At 44.2% G+C, this 24,648-nt stretch overlaps 3 protein-coding genes across 4 annotated transcripts; 2 read left to right on the top strand and 1 right to left on the bottom strand.

Moving 5' to 3' along the window:
* Positions 1–582: 582 nt before the first annotated feature.
* On the top strand, positions 583–5,738 carry LOC148119274 (patr class I histocompatibility antigen, A-126 alpha chain-like). 2 transcript variants are annotated; one of them, XM_087898675.1, is made up of 6 exons: positions 583–756; positions 963–1,229; positions 1,455–1,730; positions 2,165–2,440; positions 2,559–2,672; positions 4,154–5,738. In XM_087898675.1, the coding sequence occupies exons 1-6, from the start codon at positions 684–686 to the stop codon at positions 4,195–4,197; spliced, it is 1,050 nt and encodes a 349-aa protein (XP_087754801.1). In that variant the 5' UTR covers positions 583–683; the 3' UTR covers positions 4,198–5,738. The 2 variants fall into 2 exon arrangements, with proteins under 2 accessions (XP_087754801.1, XP_087754800.1); XM_087898674.1 differs by lacking the exon at positions 583–756 and having other exon boundaries at positions 846–1,229.
* A 7,924-nt stretch (positions 5,739–13,662) lies between these two features.
* On the bottom strand, positions 13,663–15,485 carry LOC125408380 (RNA polymerase I subunit H-like). Its single transcript, XM_048446649.3, has 3 exons — positions 15,121–15,485; positions 14,853–14,928; positions 13,663–14,428 (listed from the first exon to the last, which is right to left on the bottom strand). The coding sequence occupies exons 1-3, from the start codon at positions 15,348–15,350 to the stop codon at positions 13,670–13,672; spliced, it is 1,065 nt and encodes a 354-aa protein (XP_048302606.3). The 5' UTR covers positions 15,351–15,485; the 3' UTR covers positions 13,663–13,669.
* A 3,517-nt stretch (positions 15,486–19,002) lies between these two features.
* On the top strand, positions 19,003–23,737 carry Polr1h (RNA polymerase I subunit H). Its single transcript, XM_048446683.3, has 5 exons — positions 19,003–19,174; positions 19,251–19,398; positions 19,622–19,722; positions 19,893–20,002; positions 23,364–23,737. Exons 2-5 carry the CDS (start codon positions 19,263–19,265, stop codon positions 23,386–23,388), a joined length of 372 nt encoding a protein of 123 aa, XP_048302640.1. The 5' UTR covers positions 19,003–19,174; positions 19,251–19,262; the 3' UTR covers positions 23,389–23,737.
* Positions 23,738–24,648: the final 911 nt, after the last annotated feature.

The following is a 24,648-nucleotide window of genomic DNA, read 5'->3' as shown; positions in this document are numbered from 1 at the left end:
TGGAGAGGAATATAAAGTGGAATATGAGACGGGAGGAGATGGGTCTCAGCTCAGTCTCACTCTGAGGATTTGTGGAGGCAGGTTTGCTGTTTTGGTCTGAAGTAGAGGTAAGAGTCAGAGGTTGGTTGCGTTGCTTTTCTGATCTTCAGGCCGGATCCCAATACCTGTCTCTGGGTTTTTATTATTCGTACTACATATGGGGACTCTTCTTATTCAAACCATCACATGATCAATATTTTACTATGTAAATGCTGATCAATGTAACCTACACAAAATCTTGCTGAGGATCTATTTTGCAAAGCCATATGGAGATCCTAAATCTAAAACACTGAGAATTTCTGCCCTTCACAGCTCCTAGGTGGGACCTAGGGAGACACTGACAAACAGCGCTAGGTACAGGAGGATGGAGGTAGCAGTAAGGTCCCTGACCTCAGGTTTTAACTTTCAGAGTGGGGAAGTCAAGAGTTGGGAATTTCCATCAGCCCTGGTTTTCATTTCCCCAGCCCACTTCCTTGGTCAGTTGCCTGGTTCTTGTGCCTTAAACAAGTATTCTTCCTCCCATTGTATGCTTCCAGAGAAAGCCAATCCGAGTCACCGCGGTCTCTTCCCACACACTCATAGTGCTATAAAATCCACAGAGAGGAACGAGGACTCACTTTCTCCAGACCTTTGAAACACCAAGGATGGGAACCCCAGCTCCCGGAGGCTTCCTCCTGCTGCTCTTGGTCGCACTGACTCCAACTCTGGCCCAAACCGGTGAGTACAGGAAATGGCCTCTGATGGGAGGAGTGCAAGGAAGCCCGCAGTGAGCAGAGGAGGGCAGCCCTAGGGAAATATGGTCCTCCCTGCTCTGGCGTCTGGGTGATCCCTGACACTCATGCTCATGCCTTGTTCGCCTCCCTGCACCTGCTACCCCGGAAAAGGAAGGAGAATTGGGTTCTTAACGTTAACGTTGTCCCCAGGGTCACACTCGCTAAGCTATCTTGACATCGCTATGTCCAGACCTGGCCTGGAGCCCCTGTACATCTTCACTGGCTACGTGGATGACACGCAGTTTGTGCACTTCGACAGCGATGCGCAGAGTCAGAGATTGGAGCCAAGGGGTCCGTGGGTGGAGAAGTTACCGCCAGAGTATTGGGAGCAATGGACGCAGACAGTCAAGATCCGCAAACATTTTGCCCCAGTTCTCCTACAGGCCGCTGCCAAAGAATACAACCTGAGCCAGGACGGTGAGTGACTCTAAGTCGAAGTTCACGGCCCATCCAAGTCCCCATGCCCGCTCTAGCTTCTCAGTGTCCCCGGGACCTAGACTTAGCCTTGAGGTTGCAGGACCAACGGAGATACTCCACTCGGGAATTGAGGACTGTGACTGAGATTTTGTGGTTCAGTTTAGACCCAAATCCCATTGCGGGTTGAGGCAAGGTGGGCAGAGCTAACTGTGGGGGCGGGGCCAGTCTCTCACACTTTCCAGTGCTTGGATGGCTGTGTCATTGGGCGGGATAGGCGCTTCCTACGAGGGTACAGTCGGCACGCCTTTGATGGCCAGGATTACGTTGCTCTGAACGACGACCTGAAAACATGGAGAGTGGCTGACTCAGCGCCTCAGATCACCGGGCAAACCTGGAAGAAGACTGTTTCGGCAGAGTCCCGCGGGACTTTCCTTGAGGTGGAATGCGTCCGGATTCTCCTCAGCTTCCTGGAGGCGGGCAAAGAGATACTGTTGCGCACAGGTACAATGGGGCCTAAGGGGCCATGGGACAATACCCTTGGACTGATTTGGGCTCAAGTCTCCCAAGAAAGGAGGAAAATGGGATCAGCTGGAATATGGCCTCTCTTTGTCATTGGGAAGGGGAAGTGCTTCCCAAAGGGGAAGAGGATTTCTGGTGTCTTTGGACCCTGACTCTGGTGATGTTGAATCTCTCTGTCCCCACCCAGTCAGGATTCCAAGTCCATTTTTGTCAGTGAAAGACCAGGAGTCTCCTGGGCAGGTGTAATCTCCTTGTAGAATTTGCCAAGGAATAAATTTCCAGATGCTGAATCTGGGCTCCTCTGTACTCCTCTTCCACACTAGTTTCCCTATGCAGTGCCAGATGGTCATGTGAGTACAAGTGCATTATTTTATTAAAAACAAAAACTGCATGAACTTTCCAAATCTTCCACTCAGATCCCCCAAAGGCACATGTGACTCATTATCCCAGACCTGAAGGGGATGTCACCCTGAGGTGCTGGGCTCTGGGTTTCTATCCTTCGGAGATCACCCTGACCTGGCAAAGAGATGGGGAGGACCAGACCCAGGACATGGAGTTGGTGGAGACCAGACCAGCAGGAGATGGAACGTTCCAGAAGTGGGCAGCTGTGGTGGTGCCTTCTGGGGAAGAGAAAAGATACACATGCCACGTGGTCCATAAGGGACTACCCAAGCCTCTTATTCTGAAATGGGGTAAGGAGAAGAATAGGCATAGAATCTGTTGCCAGAGAAACTAGAATCAAGTCTGAAGACCTGAACAGGGTCAGGGCTGAAAGCTAACATCAGGCCTCACTCTTCCTTCCTTTCCTAGAGACACCTCAGCCCACCACCCCCATCGTGGGAATCACTGCTGGTCTGATTCTCCTTGGGGTTGTGGTCACTGGAGCTGTGGCTGCCACTGTGATGAGGAAGAAGAGGAGCAGAGGTAGGGAAGGGGTTGCTTTCTGAGGGTTTTTGTCTTGCTGGGAAATTCCAACCCCTCGTAAAAATGTTCCTATTTCATATTTTGTTAATATGAGGCGCACATGTGAATGTATGCTTACCCATTCTGGGATCTGTTGTTGTTTTTTCTTTCTTTTTTTCTTTTTGAGACAGGTTTCTCTGTAGCTCTGGTGCCTGTCCTGGAACTTGCTTTGTAGACCAGGCTGGCCTTGAACTCACAGAGATCCACTTGCCTCTGCCTCCCGAGTGCTGAGATTAAAGGCATGCACTACCACGGTGCACCAACCAACACTAGCTTTTTGTAAAGCATTTGTGAGAAAAAAGAACAGAAATTTCATATTGACAATTTTGGGGGATTCTTATCAGTTAAGAGTCAGAGGGATGCCAGCGAAAGGGACAGCTTCATGAGGGCATTTGGTCGTCTTTCTGCCCACATGTCTCTTCTTGTTTGCTGATCCTACTATGCACCTGTAGCCAGACTTAGAATTTGCCTGATGTCTAGTCATTAGAGGTTTCCTAGGACCTCATAATACTGCGTACTCTTGGCCATTTTTCTCATGTATGAAAAATGATATATTTATGTGCAGATAATTTCCCCAGAAATTGACTTTACTTATTCTACTTTCACCCTTTGGCCACATATCCCAGCACTTAACTCTCGTCGTGGATGAGGGAATACCCCACTGAGAGTCTAGCAGGGAGGCAAAGCCCAAGTCTCCATCACGTTCCCATATTCCTGCAGTTGGGAATAGCATGGGTCCTCAGTTCCACAAGCTGAAGGACATGCTAGACCACCACATGCAGGACCTTAACTCAGCAAAAGGTGACAAGGAAAACCTGAAGTTGCAGAAAATACATTTTGGCAAGGATGCCATTGTCACATACAGTTTCCAGGAGCAGCAGGGACAGTTTTCCACGATACAGTGGCCAGCACTGGGGCACCAGTGGTGTGATCAGGGGCACCTGGGTCTCGGGGAATTTGTGTGGATCCTGTTGTTGATAGGAGTGTGGGTTCTGTTTCTAGCATGATGTCTCAAGCTTAATTTTTTGGCTTTTCCCAAAACCAAGTACGCCCCAATATCAAATATAAAAATGTCTACGTTTAAGTAAGAATATGGATTCCATTATTTCTGGCAAGAAGAAACCAGGTTGGAGAATTTTCAGATAACAACCATCCAGAGACTTTTGTTGTATAAATTGCTTACTAAACCTTCCATCTGAGACTACACCCAGGGTGAGAACAATTTATCAGCATAAAAACTCAGGATTGACAGCATGTCAAACTTTACTTTCTTAAAATTTTTAGAATGCCCATCTAAGACCCTTCTCCACCTTGTGTGCTGCTCTGACCACTGACATCACTAACCACAAATATTGTTCCAAATACCCAGGTCTATTCCAGAGCCGTAATTTAGATTGTGAATCATGGAGCCCAGATCTCATTTTTTTTTTTTTTTTACACAGGATCTCATACCGTATCCCAGGCAGGCTTTGAGCTCACTATGTAGCTGTGATGGCTAACCTTCATCCGCTTCACTGGGTTTAGAATCTCATAGGAAATGCATCCATAATATACTGTGAGAGGTTTCCAGACAGGATGAACTGAAGAAGGAAAACTTACTCCGAATTTGGTTGGTACCATCCATAGCCAGGGATCCCAGACTGAATAAAACAGGAAAACTGAGAAAATCAGATGAGAGCCAGTTTTCTACCTGATTCCCCATCAGTGGAGATGTGAGAAGTCTCAGTCAGTGTCTCTAATGCCATGAGCTCTATCACTCCTATGCCAAGGTGGTCTGTACTTCAGTTACAAACCAAAATAAACTCTTCATGTGCTCTGTCTGGCCTTTGTCACAACAGTGAGAAAAGTAAGTAATGCAGAAACCCAGGCTGGCCTCCAAGTTCCAGCGATGTGGGGGTTATAGGTTTGGACTACCACATCTGGCTCCCGAAATCATTTGTGTAACAAGATATAATGGATACACAGCCCAGTAGTTCCCTGTCTACATCAGTCTTTCTAAGTGATCTCAACAGCAGCAGCTTCTGTTCCAAGTCTAGAATTTCAGATCACTGTCAGACTTCCTGAATTTTGTTGAGATATCTAGAAAACGCTTGTACATAGTGAAACCTGGGGCTTCCTGGTCTATGGGCCTTCAAGACTTACGGCTTTCTCATGTATCTGGAAGTGTTTCCCTCAGTGTTTTCTTCTAGCAGTTTCAAAATTTTGTTACATTAAATTCTTGGCCTGTTTTCAATTTACAAAAATAAATAAAAACAAAAACAGGGTAATAGCAATGCAGTGTTATTTTTCTACTGTTTACTGAAAAAGTTTGTTTTTTCAATGTATTTTTTGATACTGTTGTTGAAAATCAAGTGGCTATAAGCAGGGTTTATTTCTGCATCCTCACCTCTTTTATTGGCCAATATGTCTGTTTCTATGCCTGTACCATGCTGGTTTTGTTAATTTGAGATAGGTACTGCAATTCTTCCGGCATTGCTCTTTCTGCCAACAACTACTTTGGCTTTTCTCCTTCCATCTGAGTTTTAGCATTACTTTCTCTCATTCTTTGAAAAATGTCATTGAGATTTTTGTGGGACTTAACACTGAATTTCTAGATTGCTTTCAGAATTACAGTCAAATTCAGAATATTAATTCTGTATATTCATGAAAATCTTCTAGTACATATCTGTTTGTTCACAAAGGGTCTTACAGTGCCTTCCTACATTTCTTTCTAACTGTTTTCTGTTTGTTTGCTTGTTTATGTAGAACAGATTGGCCCCAAAGATTTTGCTTTCTGAGTTCTGGATTAGAGCTGAGTCACCAGGTCCAGTCTTCTTTGGTACCTACAGTTTTACTTATAGATACCTTTAACCTCTTGATTTAGGTTTATTCCTAGGTATTTAGTACTTTTTCATAGCAGCTCTGAATGAGATTGCTTTCCCAATCTTTCTCACTCTGTTCCCTGTTACTTTACTGAAAGTATTTTATGCAATTTCAAATATAAGAACATGTCATCTATAAATAAAGATCATTTGATGTCTTCCTTTATTGGTGTCCTGGTGTCTCTCTTACTTCCCTGGCTAAGATTTCAGGAGCTACCTTGACTAAGAGCAGAGAGAATAAACCAGGTGTGGTGGCACACGCCTGTAATCCAACACTTGGGGGGCAGAGGCTGGCAGATCTCTGCGAGTTCAAGGTCAGCCTAGTCTACGCAGTGAGTTCTAGGCCAACCAGGGCTGTATAGAGACCTTATCTAAGAAAAAATGGGGATGGTAGAGAGAATAAACAGTATCTCATTCTGATTCTCAGGAAATATTTTTCAGTCTTCATTGCCGCTTAGTATAATGTTTGCTGTGTTTGTTTTATATTGCATTTGTTATGTTGAGGTACATTCTATCTTTAGTTTCTTCAGGACTTAAATTTACCTAAAGGATGTTGAATTTTGCCAAAGGCCTTTACTGCATCTATTGAGATGATCCTGTAACTTCTTTCTTTGCTGCATCTATTGAGATGATCCTGTAACTTCCTTCTTTACAACTATTATTTGTCATATTACATTTGTTGACTGGCCTAGGCTGTGATTACTTGATGTTTTGAGATGTGTGGAGGAAATTGCTTTGTTCTTTGTATCATGTTAAGGAAGTCTTTGCCTTACCCCTCGTGATTGGGGTATATAAGAACTTTAAATAATAAATTTGAGGTGGGTCAGGGAACATACAGATCAGTTGGGCTAAACCTGACAATGGGTTTTTTAAATTAGCATACTTAATGGTACTCTGATTTTGTTACTATCTGATGTAATGTTACCCTTTTGTTTCTAAATTTATTAATTTGAGGTTTTTTCACTGTTTTTGAGAAAGGGTTTCACCATATATCCCAAGTTGGCTTGGAACTTACTATGTAGCCCAAGCTAGCCTTGAACTTCCAACAATTCTCTTGCCTCCACCTCCTAAGTACATAGGTTTTATCATTATGCCCAGACTTATTCACTGTGGGTTTATAACCACAACGGAACAGGAACAGTACAAGCACTAGGAGCAGGTTTGCTATGTGAATGAGCAACAAACGTATCCTGGAGAAAGCCCTCCACATGAGCTAGAAACATAAGGATAGAATTGTTATTGCTCCTTTTTTTCTTTTTGAAAGAATAACTCTAAGAAAAGAGAAATAAAAGCTATCAATAGTGTAAATTATGTAAACAGACCAGGTAACTAGTTTTTAGTATATTCAGTTATAGTCCTATATATCTTTGGGGTTTAATTTAAAAATATCAATGAATAAAACTTCATTTCCATTAAGTAATTGTAAACAGAATCACTTATAAATACATCCTTGGGGAGCAAAAACTATCAAGTCTAGGTATCAACTACCATAAATCATAGGTGAGCAGTTGTCACTAGGGGAGCGGCAAAGGGCTGTGAGAGCAAGCACATGAGGGCTCCACATGGAAACTGATTCTCCGCTTCTCAGCCTGACCAGGTGCAGGGTTTTCCTGTGAAGACCACTGGCTCCTGGCTGCAGATCATACTGTCTAAGCACTGGAATTATAGGCATTTGCCACCCTACCAAGCTTAAAGACAATGTTTCCTGATCTGAAATCTAAGGCTAGGGGTTTCCTTTAGGACTTCATAAACTCCTTGGTCCATTTCTTCCCATAGTTGGAAAATGGTGTCCTTACACTCAGACCATTTCTCCAAAAATTGATTCTCAGCATTCCATGTCCACTCCTGAGCCACATGTCCAGAATTTTCGGTTTTCACCCTCTTCCCACATTAGAGCAGTGGGGTCTCAACTTTCTTCTTCTTTTTTGGCGGCGGGGGGGGGGGGGGGGGACACAGACACACAGGGTTTCTCCGTAGCTTTGGAGTCTGTCCTGGAACTCACCTCTGTAGACCAGGCTGGCCTTGAACTCACAGAGATCCACCTGTCTCTGCTGATCTCAACCTTCTTAATGCTGTGACCCTTTAAGACACTTCTGGATACTATGTGGTTGTTTCTGCATGTGGTTGGACTCACCTGGAGACTGATAGGAGCAGTGTCTCAGTTCCTAAGACCATCAGAAATAAGTGTTTTCCATGGTTTTAGGTTATCCCCAAAGGGGTCGTGACCCACAGATTGAGAAACCCTGCAGTAGAGCTTAGAAATGAGGCCAAGTCCCTCATCACTTTCCCAAGCATTCCTGCAGCTGGGCATGACCACATGTTGGACCTTGCTTCAGCACCTGGTGGTAAGGAAAAGCTGGAATTGCATAGAATGCACTTGACATTGCCACACTGAGTTTCATGGGGCAGCATAGAAGCTGTCTCAACCATAGCGACCAGCTGCAGAGTGGTCAGTGACTCCTGTGCCCCGTGAATCCTGTATCAGATCTGATGCTGATGCATTTGTAGGTTCTGTTCGTAACTGTGATATCTTAAGCTCCAATTTCACATATACAGTCCCTTTATATATAAATAAGAATTTGGATTCTACTATTTGTATGTAAAGCAAGAAATCATTTTAGGAAATTTTCAGGTAGCAAGGATTCACAGACATTTGCTATATGAATTGTTGTCTCTTAAACTCTATCTATCCATGGGGAAACAAAATACATCTCTTAATATGGCATTTCAGGACTGATGACGCATGTCCTCTTCCCTTTTACTTCTTGAAAAAAGTTAAATGCTCATTTGAAGCTCATCTCTATCATGTTTGATGTTCTGATCACTAATATCAGTGGCCTCAAATCTTGTCCATACTTTTTCTAAGGCCCACCATTTAGATGCTAACTTTTGGGGGGGGGGGGTTGGTTTTGGTTTTGGTTTTTCGAGGCCAGCTGTCTGGGAACTCATTCTGTAGACCAGGCTGGTCTTGAACTTGAACTCTGAGATCTTCAGGCCTCAGAGTCAGGGGTGGGGGGGGGGGGAGGGAATAAAGGAGTGAACTACCACGCAGGGGGTCTCCTCAACAAGCAGATTACTTTGAGCTAAAGCCTACAGGAAATCAACCCCCAAGGAATGCTGCCCAGCAGGGAACAAATCTTCCTTTTCTAAAGGAAATTTACATTAGAAAAGACCTCATTCTTATCAGTGAAGAGGGTGCTTGCTTAAATCTGCATAACAAGTTTTTATTCATTTACCACACTTTCCCTGATCTCCTTCCTGTTACCCAACTCCCCTCCTCCTGCTCACTCAGTTCACTCTGCCTCCAGCGTACTGGAATTAAAGGCCTGTGCCACCAAAGCCCAGCGGTTGCTGAACATTTGCAAGGTTTCACACTGTCAAGACAGGCTGGTTTGGAACTCACTAATGTAGCAGTGATGGCTACTCTTCACTGAAAACTTAGCAGATTTAGAATCTCCTAGAAGATGCATCCCTGAGAATGTCCTTGAGGGTGTTTCCAAGAGAGAATTAACTGAAAGGGAACTCATCCTGAACTTGGGTTTCACCAGTCCATTCTCTGGGGCGCAGACTGAATCAGAGAGGAGAAAGGAGAAAGCCAGAGGAGTACCAGTATTCCCTACTCTCGCGGAGCGCCAACCACATGCTCCTGCAGTCATGAACCCACTAGGCCTTCCTCACTGTGATGGACTCGGCTCTCCTAAATCACGAGCCAAAATAAATTCCTCTTCCCTCAATTTGCTTCTGCCAGGTCTTTAGTCGGAACAATGACAAAAGTTAATACTGACCTTGAACTCTAGGAAATTGTCCCGCCTCTTCCAGGATTACAAGTGTGAATGACCATACCTGGCCCTGGTAATCACTTAGGCAATAAGCAACAAGCTGTGAGGCTGATACATATAGCCTAGAGGTTCCTGGTCTATATTCTTGACCATGGTACATGATTTCTAGAAATATATATAACTTGGTTTATAGTTATTTTTGCATCCATATTCACCAGATAATTGAGAATTGAGCCATAATTTTTAGAGTTGTTATGCAGTATGGTTAGCTTCATAAAGAGTTTGGTAATATTTCATTTCTAGTTTATGGAATAATTTGAGTAGCATTAGTTTTGTAGAATATTAGTTTAAGATGTGTTACATTTGTTTATAAAGTAGAATATTTGTTTAATGATGCAAAGATATGTTGCATTCTTTTTTTTTAAATTTTTGCTTATTTATTATATATACAATATTCTGTCTACGTGTATGTCTTCAGACCTGAGAGGGCACCAGACCTTATTACAGATGGTTGTGAGCCACCATGTGGTTGCTGGGATTTGAACTCAGAACCTTCAGAAGAACAGGCAATGCTCTTAACCACTGAGCCATCTCTCCAGCCCCCTATGTTGCATTCTTTTATGTTACATTTGTTTTTCTATACAGCTGTGTTACTTTGCCAGTCTAAGAACACGATTGGTCTAATAAAGAGCTGAATGGCCAATAGCTAGGCAGGAGAGGAATAGGTGGGGCTGGCAGGTAGAGAGAACAAATAGGAGGAAAAATCTAGGCTAGAGAGAATAGGGAGGAGTGAGAAAAGGAAAAGGAGAGGAGGATACCAGGAGCTAGCTACCTAGCACACAATCAGCCATGGAGCAAGGAGGAAAGAAAGATATATAGAATAAAGAAAGGTAAACTGTCCAGAGACAAAATGTAATTAAAAAGAAATGGGATAATTTAAGTTAGAAAAGCTGGCTAGAAACAAGCCACGCTAAAACCAGGCATTCATAAGTAAGAATAAGTCTCTGCGTATTTATTTGGGAGCTGGGTGGCAGCCTCCCCTCCAAAGACATTAGTCTTAGTCTATAAATGTCTGGTAGAATTCAGCAGTGAGTCCATCCAGTCCTGGGCTTTTTTTAAATTGGGAGACTCTACATCGCTGCTTCAACAGACAAATTCAGCTATTTCCATAAAGAAGTTGTCTACAGCACTCTTTCAGTCCCTTTAATGGAATAGTGAACCTCAGAATTACAAAGGAAACTAGACTGATACTAATGTAACTTCTCACACCAGCAAATAGTGTCAAATACAGAAAGCTGATAGGATGATTGTCATCCAGAAAACAGGAACAGAATTTATCCAGGTGGTACTGCCAGCCTGGTGGTGGGTGGGCAGGGAAACATGTGGCAGTTTTAATTCAACCAAATTAGAGAGATGCTGTCAAACAATAAATTAAGCATTCAGTTCCTCAGGTACACTAGTCACGCTTTAATGGTCAATGGTCACATGCAAGAAGTGGTTACTCTTCTGAAGAACACAGATATAAGAGTATTGGTTACTCTTCCAGAGAACCCAAGTTCAATTCTGTCCCGCGCTACCGTCTCGCCAGCAAGAACGATACGGGACACTTAGGATCCTTCTGCAGAAAAGCTTTAATGCGTCTTGAGAGAGAGAGAGAGAGAGAGCATAAGCTTCCAAAGCGGAGACCCAGAATGAGGGGAACCCATCCCTTATATAGGAAACAGTCCTCGCTTCGGACGTGTCACTCTTGGATTGGTCCGCTGCCCATCAACCCAGATGACACCTCGGGAGTAGGCAGGGACAGCAACAGTGGAAAGTTATTAAAGGTGTGTGCTACAACACCTTGAACTCACAGAGATCTGTCTCTGCCTCCCAGGCATAGGGATTAAAGGCGTGTACTACCACACCTTGAGGTCACAGAGGTCAATCTGCCTCTGCCCCTTGAAGTCAGAGGTTAATCTACCTCTGCCTCCCTTGTGTTGAGATTAAAGGTGTGTACTGCCACATCCTGAAGTTACAGAGGTCAACTACCTCTGCCCCTTAAAGTAATGGAGAATGTGGTTGCGGCCCTCCACACAATTCCACCAGTCATATGGTGGCTCACAACTGTAACTCCAGTTCCAGAGCATCTGATGTTCTCTTCTGACTTCCTTGGATACCAAGTATGTCCATGGTGCACAGACACATATGCAGATAAAACACCCATATGAAAAAAATAAATTTATTTAAAAAAATTAAACAAGGTGAGATGACATACACCTTTAATCCCAGCACTCTGGAGGCAGAGGCAGGCAAATCTCTTGTGAGTTTGAGGCCAGACTGGTCTACATAGTTATTTCCAGGACAGTCAGGGCTACATAATAGAAAGATCCTGTCTCAAAAGAACAAAACAAAAGAAAATGAACTGAATGGGGAAATAATCTGCTGCATTCAACTTGGTGAATAAATTCTCCCCATATTAAAACCTTGCTTCGTGACTTTCAATGAGCTCTGAAGACTGTGTCTGAGAGGCTGGGTTTGCATAACTCTGGAGTAATCGATGCTAAGGGAAGGTGTTGCTTAAGTGGGTGGTAGGAAGTGATGAAATATGAATGCCTACTATATTCCCTTTTCTAACCTCCTTTTCCCTCTTCCTCCCTCACTTAGGCAGGGGTCCTTCTTTTGTACAGTACCTGTATATACCTTATCATAACCCTCGCCACATTACCTGGCAGCAGAGTGAGTATCAACCATGAGTTCTTCCCTACTCAATGGCAAGGACTTCTCTTCAGGGTTGTGCCAAGTTTCTGCTGCATTAATGACTTTATTCTTGTTTTATGTGCACGGGGTGTTTTGCTTACATGTATGTCTATATGAGGGTGTCAGATCCCCTGGTACTGGAATTACAGATAGTTGTTAGCTGCCATGTGGGTATTGGGAATTGAACCCAGGTTCTCTGGAAGAGCAGCCAGTGTTCTTAATCACTGAACCATCCCTCCAGCCCTTCTGCGGAATTAAGACATTCTATTCTGGAGGGAGGTTCATTAAGACTCATGAAATAGCCAACTGCTGGATCCCAGGAAGTTCCCCAAGTCTTGACAACCAGAGAGAGGAGACTTCTGACCTGTCTGATATTTGCACGTCCTGCAGAGGGCTCTGGGGTTGCAGCTTTCACAAGTCATCACCCACACTATGGTAGGTGTTTGTAGTGATGCAGAACTGTTTGAACATCCACATTCACGGAAGTCACTGCAAGAACTAACTTGCTTGCCAAGTTGGACTTATGTGGAATTGTTGCTTTGGTCTGTCATTGGTACCTCATCTGGGGTAAGGAGACATTTATCCATGTCTCCCCAGGGAAAATCTTCTACAATATTCACTCATCTTCAGTAACAAATACAATGCACATAGGAAGAATCTCAAAACTAAACTTTTCATACAAATAAACTATATGTTCTAAGTCAGAACTTCAGGGACTAGTTAGAATTTCTCCAGTAAAAGCATAAAAGTACCCACCAAAGTGTAAGATTATATTGAACTGTAGAAACATTACTAAGTTAACTTTGAAAGTTGGAAGCAGGAAGAACCAGAGATCCCGGCAGATGAGAAAAATCCCTTATTCACCGCAATTCCACATTCACTTATTGCACAGCTAGGCCTTCCCAGCTGGGGGCGCTAACATGTCCCACAATGCTCATCATCCTCCATAAATCCAATGCGAAGTTGTTCCTACTTTACAAATAAGAAAAGAAGGTTTAAAAGAACAAGCTGGACTGGCAAAAATGACTCAGTGGGTAAAGGTTCCTGCTGCCAAGCCTGACGACCTAGGTTCAGTCTCTAGGTCCCGCATGATGGAAGAGCACCAACTCTTGCAAGTTGTCCTCTGACCGCCACACTGACCCATGGTGGTACGCGCGCACACACACACACACACACACACACACACACACACACACACACACACATATACCACAATAAATAAATATAATCCAAAATTTGTTGAAAGAACAATTTGAACAAAGACAAATAAATTAGAAATGTCTAGGCAAACTTTCAAGCCCAGACTGTCTGATCACTATGTATGTATGTAAGAGAAATACCACCATTCATCAACTTATGCAACCAGAACACAAAAAAAACAGGTTCATAGAAGAATCAAGGTTTCAGTCCAGCAATGGTGGCACACACCTTTAATCCCAGCACTTGGGAGGCAGAGGCAGGCAGATCTCTTAAATTCAAGGTCAGTAGGATCTACAGAGTGAGTTCCAGGACAGCCAGAGAAACCCAGTCTGGAAAAAAAGCAAAAAAGAAACAGTTTCATTACCAAAGCTCTGAAATTTTACTGATCTTTTAATTTTCCTATTTGAGTTCTCAGAAAGGGTGGCACAGCCAAGAATCTCCTTCCATACGGTTTTATAATTGTGCTCACTTCCTCTTCGTCCTGAGATTTTTCCATAAGAATATCCACTTTAATCCGACTTGTACTGGACGGCTGGAAAAGTGGGTACGCAACAACCCTTTCAAGCTCCTTTGTCTCTTTCTTCCCTCGACCACGCCTCTCAGGTAGTGGGATCTGGCTCTGACTTTTTCTCAAGATTCTTTCTTTGAGTCTTTGCTCGAGAAGTTCCCGCCCTCGAATCATGCGTTCTTGATGATCTTTAATTTGGTGCAGCTCTCTCTCGCTTACTTGCCTTCTTCTCTGTGCTTTCGGGATGCTCTCCTTTTCTGGCACAATCTTGGGTAGTATGGTTTCACTGAGGAGTCGGGTCTGCCTCCAGGCTTTGTTCTTAAATTCTCTGGCCTGGCCTGCTCTGAGGATGTGCCTCTCTATTTGTTTCTTCTCTCTCTCGGGCACACAATAATGCGGTTTTTGTCCCTCTGTGCTCGGTGGTGTTTCCTCTTCCACTTTCGTCTTTGTTTCCCCGCCGGTGTCTTCTTTTTTCATCATCTCCATTATTCTTTTATTATAGTAAGACTCTGCTTTTGCCAGCCAGTAGTCAAGAGAATGAGCTTGCTCCCTGCAGAGCACTCTGCTCTCCTCTCGGCATTTCTGAGTCACCAAGTGCCTTGCTGCTGTAGTGTGCACACCACCAAGACTCTGTCAAAGTGAGGGTCAGAGTTTTATAATTTTCCCTTCAAACACATTTAAAAGCACTTTGCCCTCCTCAATACTATCAAGAAAGGAGTCTTGGTACATGTCCTAATCCCAGAACTCTGAAATCATAAGCAGATGGATACACACACACACACAAACACACAGCATTTAATTACTTCAGAGTAATGATTCAAATTTTAAGCCCTATGCTCCCAGGCAAGTCTGGTTGTTTTGAAAGTACCCAGTACCCGTCACCAATAAATTACTAGGTTTTAAAACCCAGACTCTGGACGTTGGTGTTGGGATAATTTCCAGGCACGGAAGCTGCGCTGTGGAGGACCACCTCAAGTGTCACCTGTGCAGAAGGACTTTAAACCTCAGGCTCCTTTTCTCTAACTCCAAACTGTACAGTCTACAATTTATTTACCAGGAGCCTCTTCTCCAGTGGAGACTGCTGACCTTCTGCAATCCTAGGGTCTTTGGATGCTTTTGCCCAAGCCAATCTGGAAGATAAAAAAAACCAAAGGTAGATTGGAATGTGGGAGATGCCACATTTGCTCACCCATCCTCCCTCCCGATCAAAGAACTCAAATATCTGGCCAACAGCAAAGACCATTTCTCCACTGAGAAACCACTGAATTTCCCATGGTGCAAAACGATGAAGGTCATTCTTTTCACGTGAACTAAAATCACACCTCTCCTGTGGACTCAGTGTGAACCACTCAGAATCTTGCACTTGGGACTGAAAGAGGGGAAGAGCAGGCTCTTTGGTGAGGGGTGGCCTAAGGACTCCCAAACCAAACGGTTCAGTCTCAAGACTTCTTTTGTCCTCCGAGGTAACTCTAGGCTCTCGTTTTGTCAGCTCACTGTCTCTCTGCACTTTATCCAACCAGGCCCTTTGTGCCTCTATCAGCACATACAGCATCTTTGCTTTGTTTTGTTCTGAGATTCTATTCTTGTTTGATCTGGCCCTCTGCTTGACCGACTGGCACCGTCAATCATCCTTCACCCTGAATCTGTTTTTAGACTGTTCCTGTTGAGACCATGCAGGCAGAGCTTTGTGGCCCTCTCTCTCTGTGTTTGTTTATCAAGCTGATGGCACCACAAGTGAAGGTCACTAAGGATTTATGAGTCACTCCTGCTCAAACCTGAGTTTACTGTGAGGTCGCATTCAGGCCACCGAAGCTGACTAACACACAGCGTGGGATCCTCAAACTACAGTCAAAAGCAAAGACTTTGAGGACTGACAGGAAAAAACTGAGCCATAATTCTATTTCCTCAATGTATGATTCAGGGTAAGCCAACTAGCTTCAGTTTCCTTATTTATAAAGTGCAGATGTAAGACAAGAACTACTCCTCAGGGTCAAAAAGAACAATCGTGGTTTAGTGTAAAGAGAGTACATGGTACATTCTCAGTAAACATCAGCTACCTGCCTGTTACAAGTGAGCCCCTTGGTCTCTAGGAGTCTCCCCTCATCAGAGATTCTCCTTCCTCTGCAGAGTTTTATTTTACAACTTAAAAATCCATCACTATTGGGGGCTGGAGAGATGGCTCTGTGATTAGGAGCACTGGCTGCTCTTTCAGAGGACCTAGGTTCGAGTCCCAACACCCACATGGCAACTCATAACCATCTGTTCTAGTTATAGGGTATCAGACACCCTGTTCTGACCTTCATGGGCACCAGGCATGCAATGTGGTATACATACACATATGCAGGCAAAACACTCAAAACAGTTAAGTAAACCTAAAAATATTTGTAAAAGCTGATCACTATATTATGGTATCTATGGTCATATATAACATTTTGATATTGAAATTTAGAAGTATATAAATTATAAGGCAAAACCACAAGTAATTGTTTATAATATGGAAGAGGCTCTAATATCTAATATTTTGCTCCACTGACTTCTTAGACATTCCTTTAAGAAAAGATTTACTTATTTCTATTTTTTTGTTTGTTTGTTTTTTATTTTTCGAGACGGTTACTCTGTGTAGACTTGGCTGTCCTGGAACTCTCTGTAGATTAGGCTGGCCTCGAATTCACAGATTCACCTGCTTCTGCCTCTCGAGTGCTGGGATAAAAGGTGTGCACCACCACTGCCTGGCTTTATTTCTATTTTTAATGTGTACTGCTGCTTTGCCTACATGTGTTGATGTACCACATACATGTAGTGCACGCAGAAACCAGAAGAGGGCATCAGATTCTCTGGAATTGGAGTTACAGTTGTTAGCTGCCAAAGCCATCTACTTACTACTAGGCCATCTCTCCAGCCCTTCTTAGACATTCTTACTTGCTCATAGTTTGAGACTGAAAAAATTACTGTCCTAGAACTTGACATGGAGGTTTCATGCCTGTAATCACATTTAGGAGGCTGAGAGGAGTACTTTGAGGTCTAAGTCAGTCTAGGCTATGAGACTCTGCCTCCAAAAAATAATAATGACCACTTCACTTGCATTTCATCTTTATAAAATATTTATTTTTACTTTATGAGTGTTTGCGTCCGTGAATGTTTGTGCACCACTTGCATGCTGTGTGTCTGTAGAGCCCAAAGAGGGCACTGGATCTCCTAGAACTGGAATTAGAGATGGCTCTGAGTACCCATGTGATGTGGATGCTGGGAAGTAAACCAGGGTCCTCTGGAAGGCAGTCAGTTCTTAACCACTGAGCCACTTCTCCAGCCCCATATTTTCATTTCTTGCACAAGGCATCCAGTGTAGTACTATGATTGTTAAGTCTCAAAATTAGGACTGTTCAGTATCACACAGTAGCTAAACACTCCCTCATCGCTATCATAATTTAACTCAGTAGAAAAGGGCTTACCTACTAACCCTGGAGTCCATCCCAACAGGCATGCACGCACACACACACACACACCATACTTATTTTAGAAACAGGCATTCATTACATGTGAAGGCTGGCTTAGACCTTGCTCTGTAGCCCAAGGTGGCTTCAAACTCACAACCCTCCTGACCCAGCTTCCCTAGTACATGTACCACCACACAGGCATGCTGCATTTTTTTCCTTAGAGCATGTACCTGTTATATCCCTGTAGACTTTATGTCCTTAGCTCAAGCACCTACTAGTGTACTTTTTCTGTATTCTAACTATTCATTTGTATTAAAAGAGAGAACACAGACTTCAACTATGCAATCCCAGTCTCAGCTCTAAACCTGGCACAGGTGCTCAATACTTATTGGATAGACAGACCTTTTGTTGGAAAAGAAAAATCATGCCTTATGCTGTTTGTGTTCCTTTACTACATTAAAGATAGCAGCCATAGTGGCTGTCTGATGAATGTCCAACTTTAAAGGGAAAATGGGGTTAATTTCAATTTCTACTTTGAAAGAAGACACAGGGGTGAAATTTAAAATGCCCTACTCTCATGGGGCTCGGCAACAGAGCTTTGCTAGACAAGCAAAATGCCACCCAATTTCACCCCTTAAGTAAAATGACAGGATCTAAATAAAATTATGTCCTTTCGACATCTTGCTGAGGGTTTTTGATTCCCCATGGCTTTATAGCACACTAACTGCATGTACAGAAAGACAAATGAGAGTTTCTCCTAAGGAAAGAGTAGAGCTTGTGCCGGGTGGTGGTGGCGCCTGCCTTTAATTCCAGTACTCAGGAAGGCAGAGGCAGGTGGTGAGTTCGAGGTCAGTGTGGTCCATAAAGCAAGTTCCAGTCAGGGCCTGGCTACACAGACAGGATACACTGAGAAACCCTGTCTGGAAACGAAACAAAACAGAACAAAAAGACCAGCTTTAGCATGGAAATCAGGCTGGCTGCTGGAGGGCTGGGAACATTGTCTTCAAGTCAGTCTTTCTTCAGCACACTAGTTTATTCCTTACTTTGTAGCCTTTAGGTGAATGAAATACCTACCCCATTGTTCACTTCGTGGATGGTAAGTATTTAAACACGGGTGAATGGGAACTTAGGGGAGTGGAAGTGCTCTGCGAGTGAAAGCCAAACCTAATCCCTAGAGGCGCTTTTGATTAATGCTAGCCTCCGTCATCTGACAAGAACCCAAGAAGAGAAGAGCCCCAACTTCACTCGTTCCACCACTTCCAAATCCCTCAAATCCTTCTCGAATGTCACCCTCACCATTCATCCCCTGCTCGGTTCGCAGCCGACTCACTCAAGTGCTCAGGGCAACAACCGGTAGGGGGAGGCAAAAGGAAGCACAACGATGCTTCTTAGCTTTGCTTCTCGCCACTGAGCAGCCGCCAAAGGCAGAAAACGTATCAGGAACCGGCCGGAGTTGTAGTCCTCTTCACCCGAGGGTCAATCAGTTGCTCTGGAAAAACCAGTCCAGTTTTAGGGGGGCGCCGCCGCCCCTTTCCCCCTGCTAAGTGTAGAATTCCCTACCAAAGAACAGTCCAGGATTTATGCGCAGCGGGAAAGCAGAGGGCGGTCCAACCCCGGCTACTCGCCTTGGCGGAGACGACGTCACAGTTACCGGACCGAGTGCGGCCTCCAATCCCCTTTCGTTAGAGATTCGCCTCCCTCCCTAGAGTTCGCTCGACCAGAAGCGCCACTAATTATGACGTCACGGCCCAACTGCCGCCGGGACGCGAGGGCGCTCTAGCCCGCCCGGCGCACTCGCTGCCCGACGCCCCGCGAGCCGGCGCTCTAGCACTCGGCTGGGCTCTGGGTTCTCTTTGCTTCCCCTGCGCCCGGCGGCTCGAGGGTCCCCACGGGCTGGGACGTTCCGGACGCTGCTGTCGGACCCAGACGGAGGTGGACTCAGGTAATTACCGCGATGGGCACCACCTCCAAGGCAACACCCCTGTGCCTCACTAATAAACTTCCCTTCCCTTTCCCAGCGCTCATCTGCCATGGAACTGGCCAGCCCCCACTCCAATTTTCAATCAGACTTGGATTTCTGCCCGGATTGCGGCTCGGTCCTGCCGCTGCCCGGAGCTCAGGATACTGTCATCTGCCCTCGCTGTGGCTTCTCCATAGACGTGCGAGGTGAGGGGTTAGTACGCTGGGCCCAGCCGAGGGTGCAGTGGATGGGTCCGTGGTGGGGGTGAAGGGGGTGACCTTAATAGGCGAGACCTAGAGCAGGAATCTGTCAGTCGGACTGACCCAGGGAGGAAACTCGAGTGGAGTATGTGACCCACCTGCCAGAGTGTTGCTGGGATTTGTGGCCTCCTCCATCTTTTCTAATGTTAACTTTTTACTTCCTGGGCAGATTTCGAAGGGAAGGTTGTGAAGACCTCAGTTGTTTTCCACAAACTGGGGGCGGTTATACCTACATCTGTGGACGAAGGACCTGAATCCCAGGGACCAGTGGTAAGTTGATAAGAACTGGCTTCCAAAGAACAATGGTCAGGTGACTGTGGAGACCTGGCTTTGCACTCTATTCCAGGAGAATTTCTGGGAGGTGTAATAGTCTGATTGCTGTACGGAAGCAGAGACTTGCTGTGACTAGGTCTCTATATAACCCATCTGCTTCGTCCTAGGTTGACAGGCGCTGCCCTCGATGTGGTCATGAGGGAATGGCGTACCACACCAGACAGATGCGCTCAGCTGATGAAGGACAGACTGTCTTCTATACCTGTGTCAACTGCAGGTGAGAATCTTTCCCCCTCCAGCTGCCCTTTCTCAGTGCAAACAATAAAAGCAGTGACAGACTGGTACTAAGTATTTCATTTGGTCCAGTCCATAATAGGGAGGCTTGTAGCCCTTTTTTTATTACTTGTGTTTTTTGAGATAGGTGATCACTATATATACCCAGGTTAGCCTTGAACTCTCATCCAACCATACAGCCCAGGTTGGCTTCAAATCAAAGCAGTTCTACTGTCTCTGCTTCTTCTTTTTTCTTTCTTTCTTTTTTTCTTTTTTTGGTTTTTCGAGACAGGGTTTCTCTGTAGCTTTGGAGCCTGTTCTGAAATTAGTTATTATTGTTTTATTTTTCAAGACAGGGTTTCTCTGTAGCTTTAGAGCCTGTCCTGGAACTAGCTCTTGTAGACCAGGCTGGCCTCGAACTCACAGAGATTCTCCTGCCTCTGCCTCCCGAGTGCTGGGATTAAAAGTGTGCACCACCATCGCCCGGCTTGCCTCTGCTTCCCAAATGCTGAGATTCATGCATTTGCTACTTCACCTGACTTGTTAAAGAGATGTTTTCGTTTGTTTTAGTTATTTAAAGGGGTTTTTAGGTGCATATTCAAATAAGCAGGAGACGTTAAATCCCCTGGAGCTGGAGACACAGGTAGTTGTGAGCAGTTGGATGTGGATGCTGAGAACAGAACTTGGCTCCTCTGTAACAGTATGAGCTCTTAACTGCTGAGCTATCTGAACAGCCCCCTTACTCTTTTGACAGCCAGTGAACTAAATCTTTTAAGATAAAGGAAAGCTGGGTGTGGTGACCTGAAGGAGGATTATTCATTAAAGGCCAGCCTAGGCTACGTGGAAACTCTGTCACACTCACCAAAAGCTACCTGGAAGGAAATTTTAAAACACAGACATTGGTCTGCACAGTGGTATATGATGAAATCTTCCACCACAAAAGGGGTGACTGTACATAATTAATCTTGCATGATTCAAAGAATATGGCCTGAATAGTTGTTGTCTAGTTCCACTGTAGAACACGAGCATGTGGCTATCTGTATTTTTGCTTTTTGTTACTGTTTTCCTTCTTCCTGGGGTTCGGCCAGCTTTATTCCAGGGCCTCAGGCATGCAAAGGAAGTGCTCTGCCCTCAGCTGTACCGTGAGCTCGCTTCTATTTGTCCTTTCCCTTTTCTTTTTGATTTTCCTCCTGTTTTCACCTCTCAAATGCAAGGATTCCAGATTACAGGCGTGTGCTACCACAGCTGTTTCTTATGGTGCTGAAGATTCAACCCAGAGTTTCATGAGAGCTACATAAGCACTCTGCCAACTGAACTACATGTCCAGCCCCTTAGTAGGCTTTCTGAAGCCGAGAATTAAATTTATCGGCTGTTATCTCATTACAGTGTTGCTTGTCCTCCCTGCTCTTAGATTAGTTATTAGACTTCCACAGTTCTCATTTTGCCTTTCTGTATCTTCCATCCCGTTTCCGCTTATATTGTCTTATATTCCAGGTGTTTCCTGCAGATCATTAGGTCTGTCTTCAATCTGTATGTGTATGTGGTGGTGAGAGTGTAGGATGTATGGTGTATTTGTGTGTTCGTGTGGATAATGTATGCATGTATTTGTGCAAGTGTACATATGGAGGCCAGAGTTAGGCACTGGGTGGCTTCATTAAGTGTCTTTATCTCTCTTTCTGTTTTGAGACAGGGTTTCACTATATTCTTAGTCAATATGGAATTCTGTGTAGACCAGGTTGGCTTCAAACTCAGATATCCATCTGCCTCTGCCTCCAGAGTGCTGGGATTAATGGTGTGTGCCATCACTTCCAGCTCTCTACCTTGTCTTTTGAGGCAGTCTCCGAGCCTGGAGCTCAGGCTGGGCTGGCTACTCAATGAGCTTTGGACATTCATCCTTGTAGTGGCATTTTTATCTGTATTTTAATAAATAAATCTTGCCTGACGATCAGAGAGTAAAACAACCCCTCTGGTCAGCCTTACAGACAGGTAGTGGTAATGCACACCTTTAATCCCAATAGCCACACTAGTTGCCATAGAAACCAGGTGGTGCACACCTTTGATCCCAGAACTAGAGGGGATTGTAAAATGGGAGGAGACAGCTCTCACGCACAGTCTCATTCTGAGATTCTTGGAGGCAGGATTGCTATTTGCAGAGTGAGGTAGAGGTAAGAGCCACTGGCTGGCTGCTTTGCTTTTCTGACCTTCAGGTTGAACCCCAGTTTCTCTGAGTTTTTAATTAATCGTGTTTCACATCCTGTCTGTCCTTGCCCCGTGCCTCCCAGTCCAACTGTAGTCCATTCTCTATATGTGACCGTGACACCCAGCATTTTCTCCATTTTCAAATGGGTGCTGGGATTCCAAGCTCAAGTTCTCATGAATGTGCAGCAGACACTTTACCACCTGAGCCAACTCCTCAGCCCTTTGGTTATTACTACTTTTTTTTTTTCTTATTTTTGAGTCTCAATTTTTTTAAACCACTTTTTTTTAAAACTTCATGAATCACCTGAACAATTTAGCCCATTAGTCATTTAAAATTTTCAATCATTTTATTATAACATGTGTATGAGTGTTTTGCTTACATGTTTGTCAGCGTACCATGTACATGCCTGGTACCCACAGAAGCCAAAAATGTCAGATTCCCTGGGACTGGAGTTACAGGTGGTTGTGAACCACCATGTGGGTACTAGAAATCAAATCTGGATTCTCTGCGAGAGCAACAAGTACTCTTAACCATCTCTCCAGCTCCCATTAATGATTTTAAATTGCTCCTTTTACTTTAAATTTGTATTAAATATATTAGACATGTTTCTATGTGTGTGGTAATTTCTGATATCCACTGTTTTTTGTGGGTCAGATGCTGTCTATTTCTGCTGACTTTTTCATGGTACTTTTTCACTTTGTAAATTTTGATTATATGCTAGTTTTTTAGAACTTGAATTTTGGTTTCCTTTTTTGGAGGTGCGGTGGGGGGGGGGGTTAAGACAGGGTTTCTCTGTAGCTTTGGAGCCTATCCCGGAACTCTGTAGACCAGGCTGGCCTCGAATGCACTCAGATCTGGCTGTCTCTCAAGTGCTGGGAGTAAAGGTGTATACCACCACTGCCCGGTGAACTTTGGTTTAAGGTCTGGGTGAATTCTGCATTTCCGGCATAAGTAGGGTTCTTTGAGATAAGTCTCTGTCCTGGGAAATTTTTGCATACTTGAAGGTGATAATCAGGTATTAGTTACTTTAAGGGTTAGCGTTGAAGGATTGTTTAGGGGAAGCTCACCCATTGTCATAAGAAAAACTCCTTCATGGGTTTTTGTCTCATCTCACACTGCTAGGAATTCTCTGGTTAAATATAATAAGTCCTTTCTTTCTCCATAGGTTTCAGGAAAAGGAAGATTCTTGACCTCTTCTAGCAACTCAACAACAATGCTCTTCCTCTTGGGAGGTGAAGATGGTCCTTTGAGACCTTCTCCCTCCCCTCTGGTTACAGTGCTCTGTTCTCAAAATAAGATCATCGCCCCCAGCTGGGCGGTGGTGGCACACACCTTTAATCCCAGCACTCAGGAGGCAGAGGCAGGCGGATCTCTGAGTTCGAGGCCAACCTGATCTACAACAGCTAGTTCCAGGACAGGCTCCAGAGCTACAGAAAACCCTGTCTCGAAAAACAAAACAACAACAACAACAAAAAGATCATCACCCCCAGAGCATTCCTTCCCCAAGCTGAATTTACTAAAGTTATATTTTCTATGAAACCTTGACATTGTGTGTGTTATTCATAATCTTGCTCTGGCCAGGCTCGTGGCATACGCCCTGTAACCCCAGTACTTCAGGGTAGATGCAAGAAGGCTCTGAGCTCGAGGACAGTGAACTGTATAAGGAATTCAAAGCCAGCCAGCGCGACCTAACAAGATGCCTAAAACCAAAAATAATAATCTGTCTTATTCCAAAGGAAATTTAAATGACCTAGAATATGGTTGTAAAAAATAAAACAAAACTGTAAGGATAAAATGATGGAGTCTGGAATGAAGCTGTTTGGGTTTGGGGTAACTCAGAGATTCATCATGACTATGAATACATTTTAATAAGAAGCTTTATTAAATTCTGGTACTAGATACTCATGGCACCAGGACTGCAACCAAGAGCACTCCCAAGATGCAGCATCCAGTCATATCAACCCGAGGCTTATAAAGTCAGACCCCACAAAATTACATATATTCTCTCTACAAGCAGGCAGGGTCTAAAACACATCTTGCTGTTGAGCAGAATTTGATTACCAAAGCAGAAATAGCAGTTAGTCTTATGACCTGTTGCAGATTTTACAAGATCTGTCAATTTAAGAATAGTCTTTACAGAATGGTGGTGCAGGCCTTTGATCACAACACTTAGGAGGCAGAGGCAGGCAAATCTCTGAGTTTGAGGCCAGCCTGGTCTACAGAGCTTGTTCCAGGATGTTCGGGGCTACACAGATAAACCCTGTCGGGGTGGAGAGGGGAGGAGAATAGTCTTTAACTCTAGGAAAAGGGAGAGCACTGAGAACTGGTAAGGTATAGCTTGTACAAGCTAGGGGCTTACATGTTAGAGGCCTTTTTTTTTTTTTTTTGCTTTTTTTTTTTTTTTTTTTTTTGCTTTTTGGTCTCCCAAGCATAGTAACTCTAATTGTAAT

This window comes from Myodes glareolus, chromosome 18, assembly GCF_982192425.1.
Source record: "Myodes glareolus chromosome 18, mMyoGla1.1, whole genome shotgun sequence".
NCBI classification, from domain to species: Eukaryota; Metazoa; Chordata; class Mammalia; order Rodentia; family Cricetidae; genus Myodes; species Myodes glareolus.
Note: the sequence above shows the minus strand (reverse complement) of the source record. Positions and strands in the feature narration are given on the sequence as shown.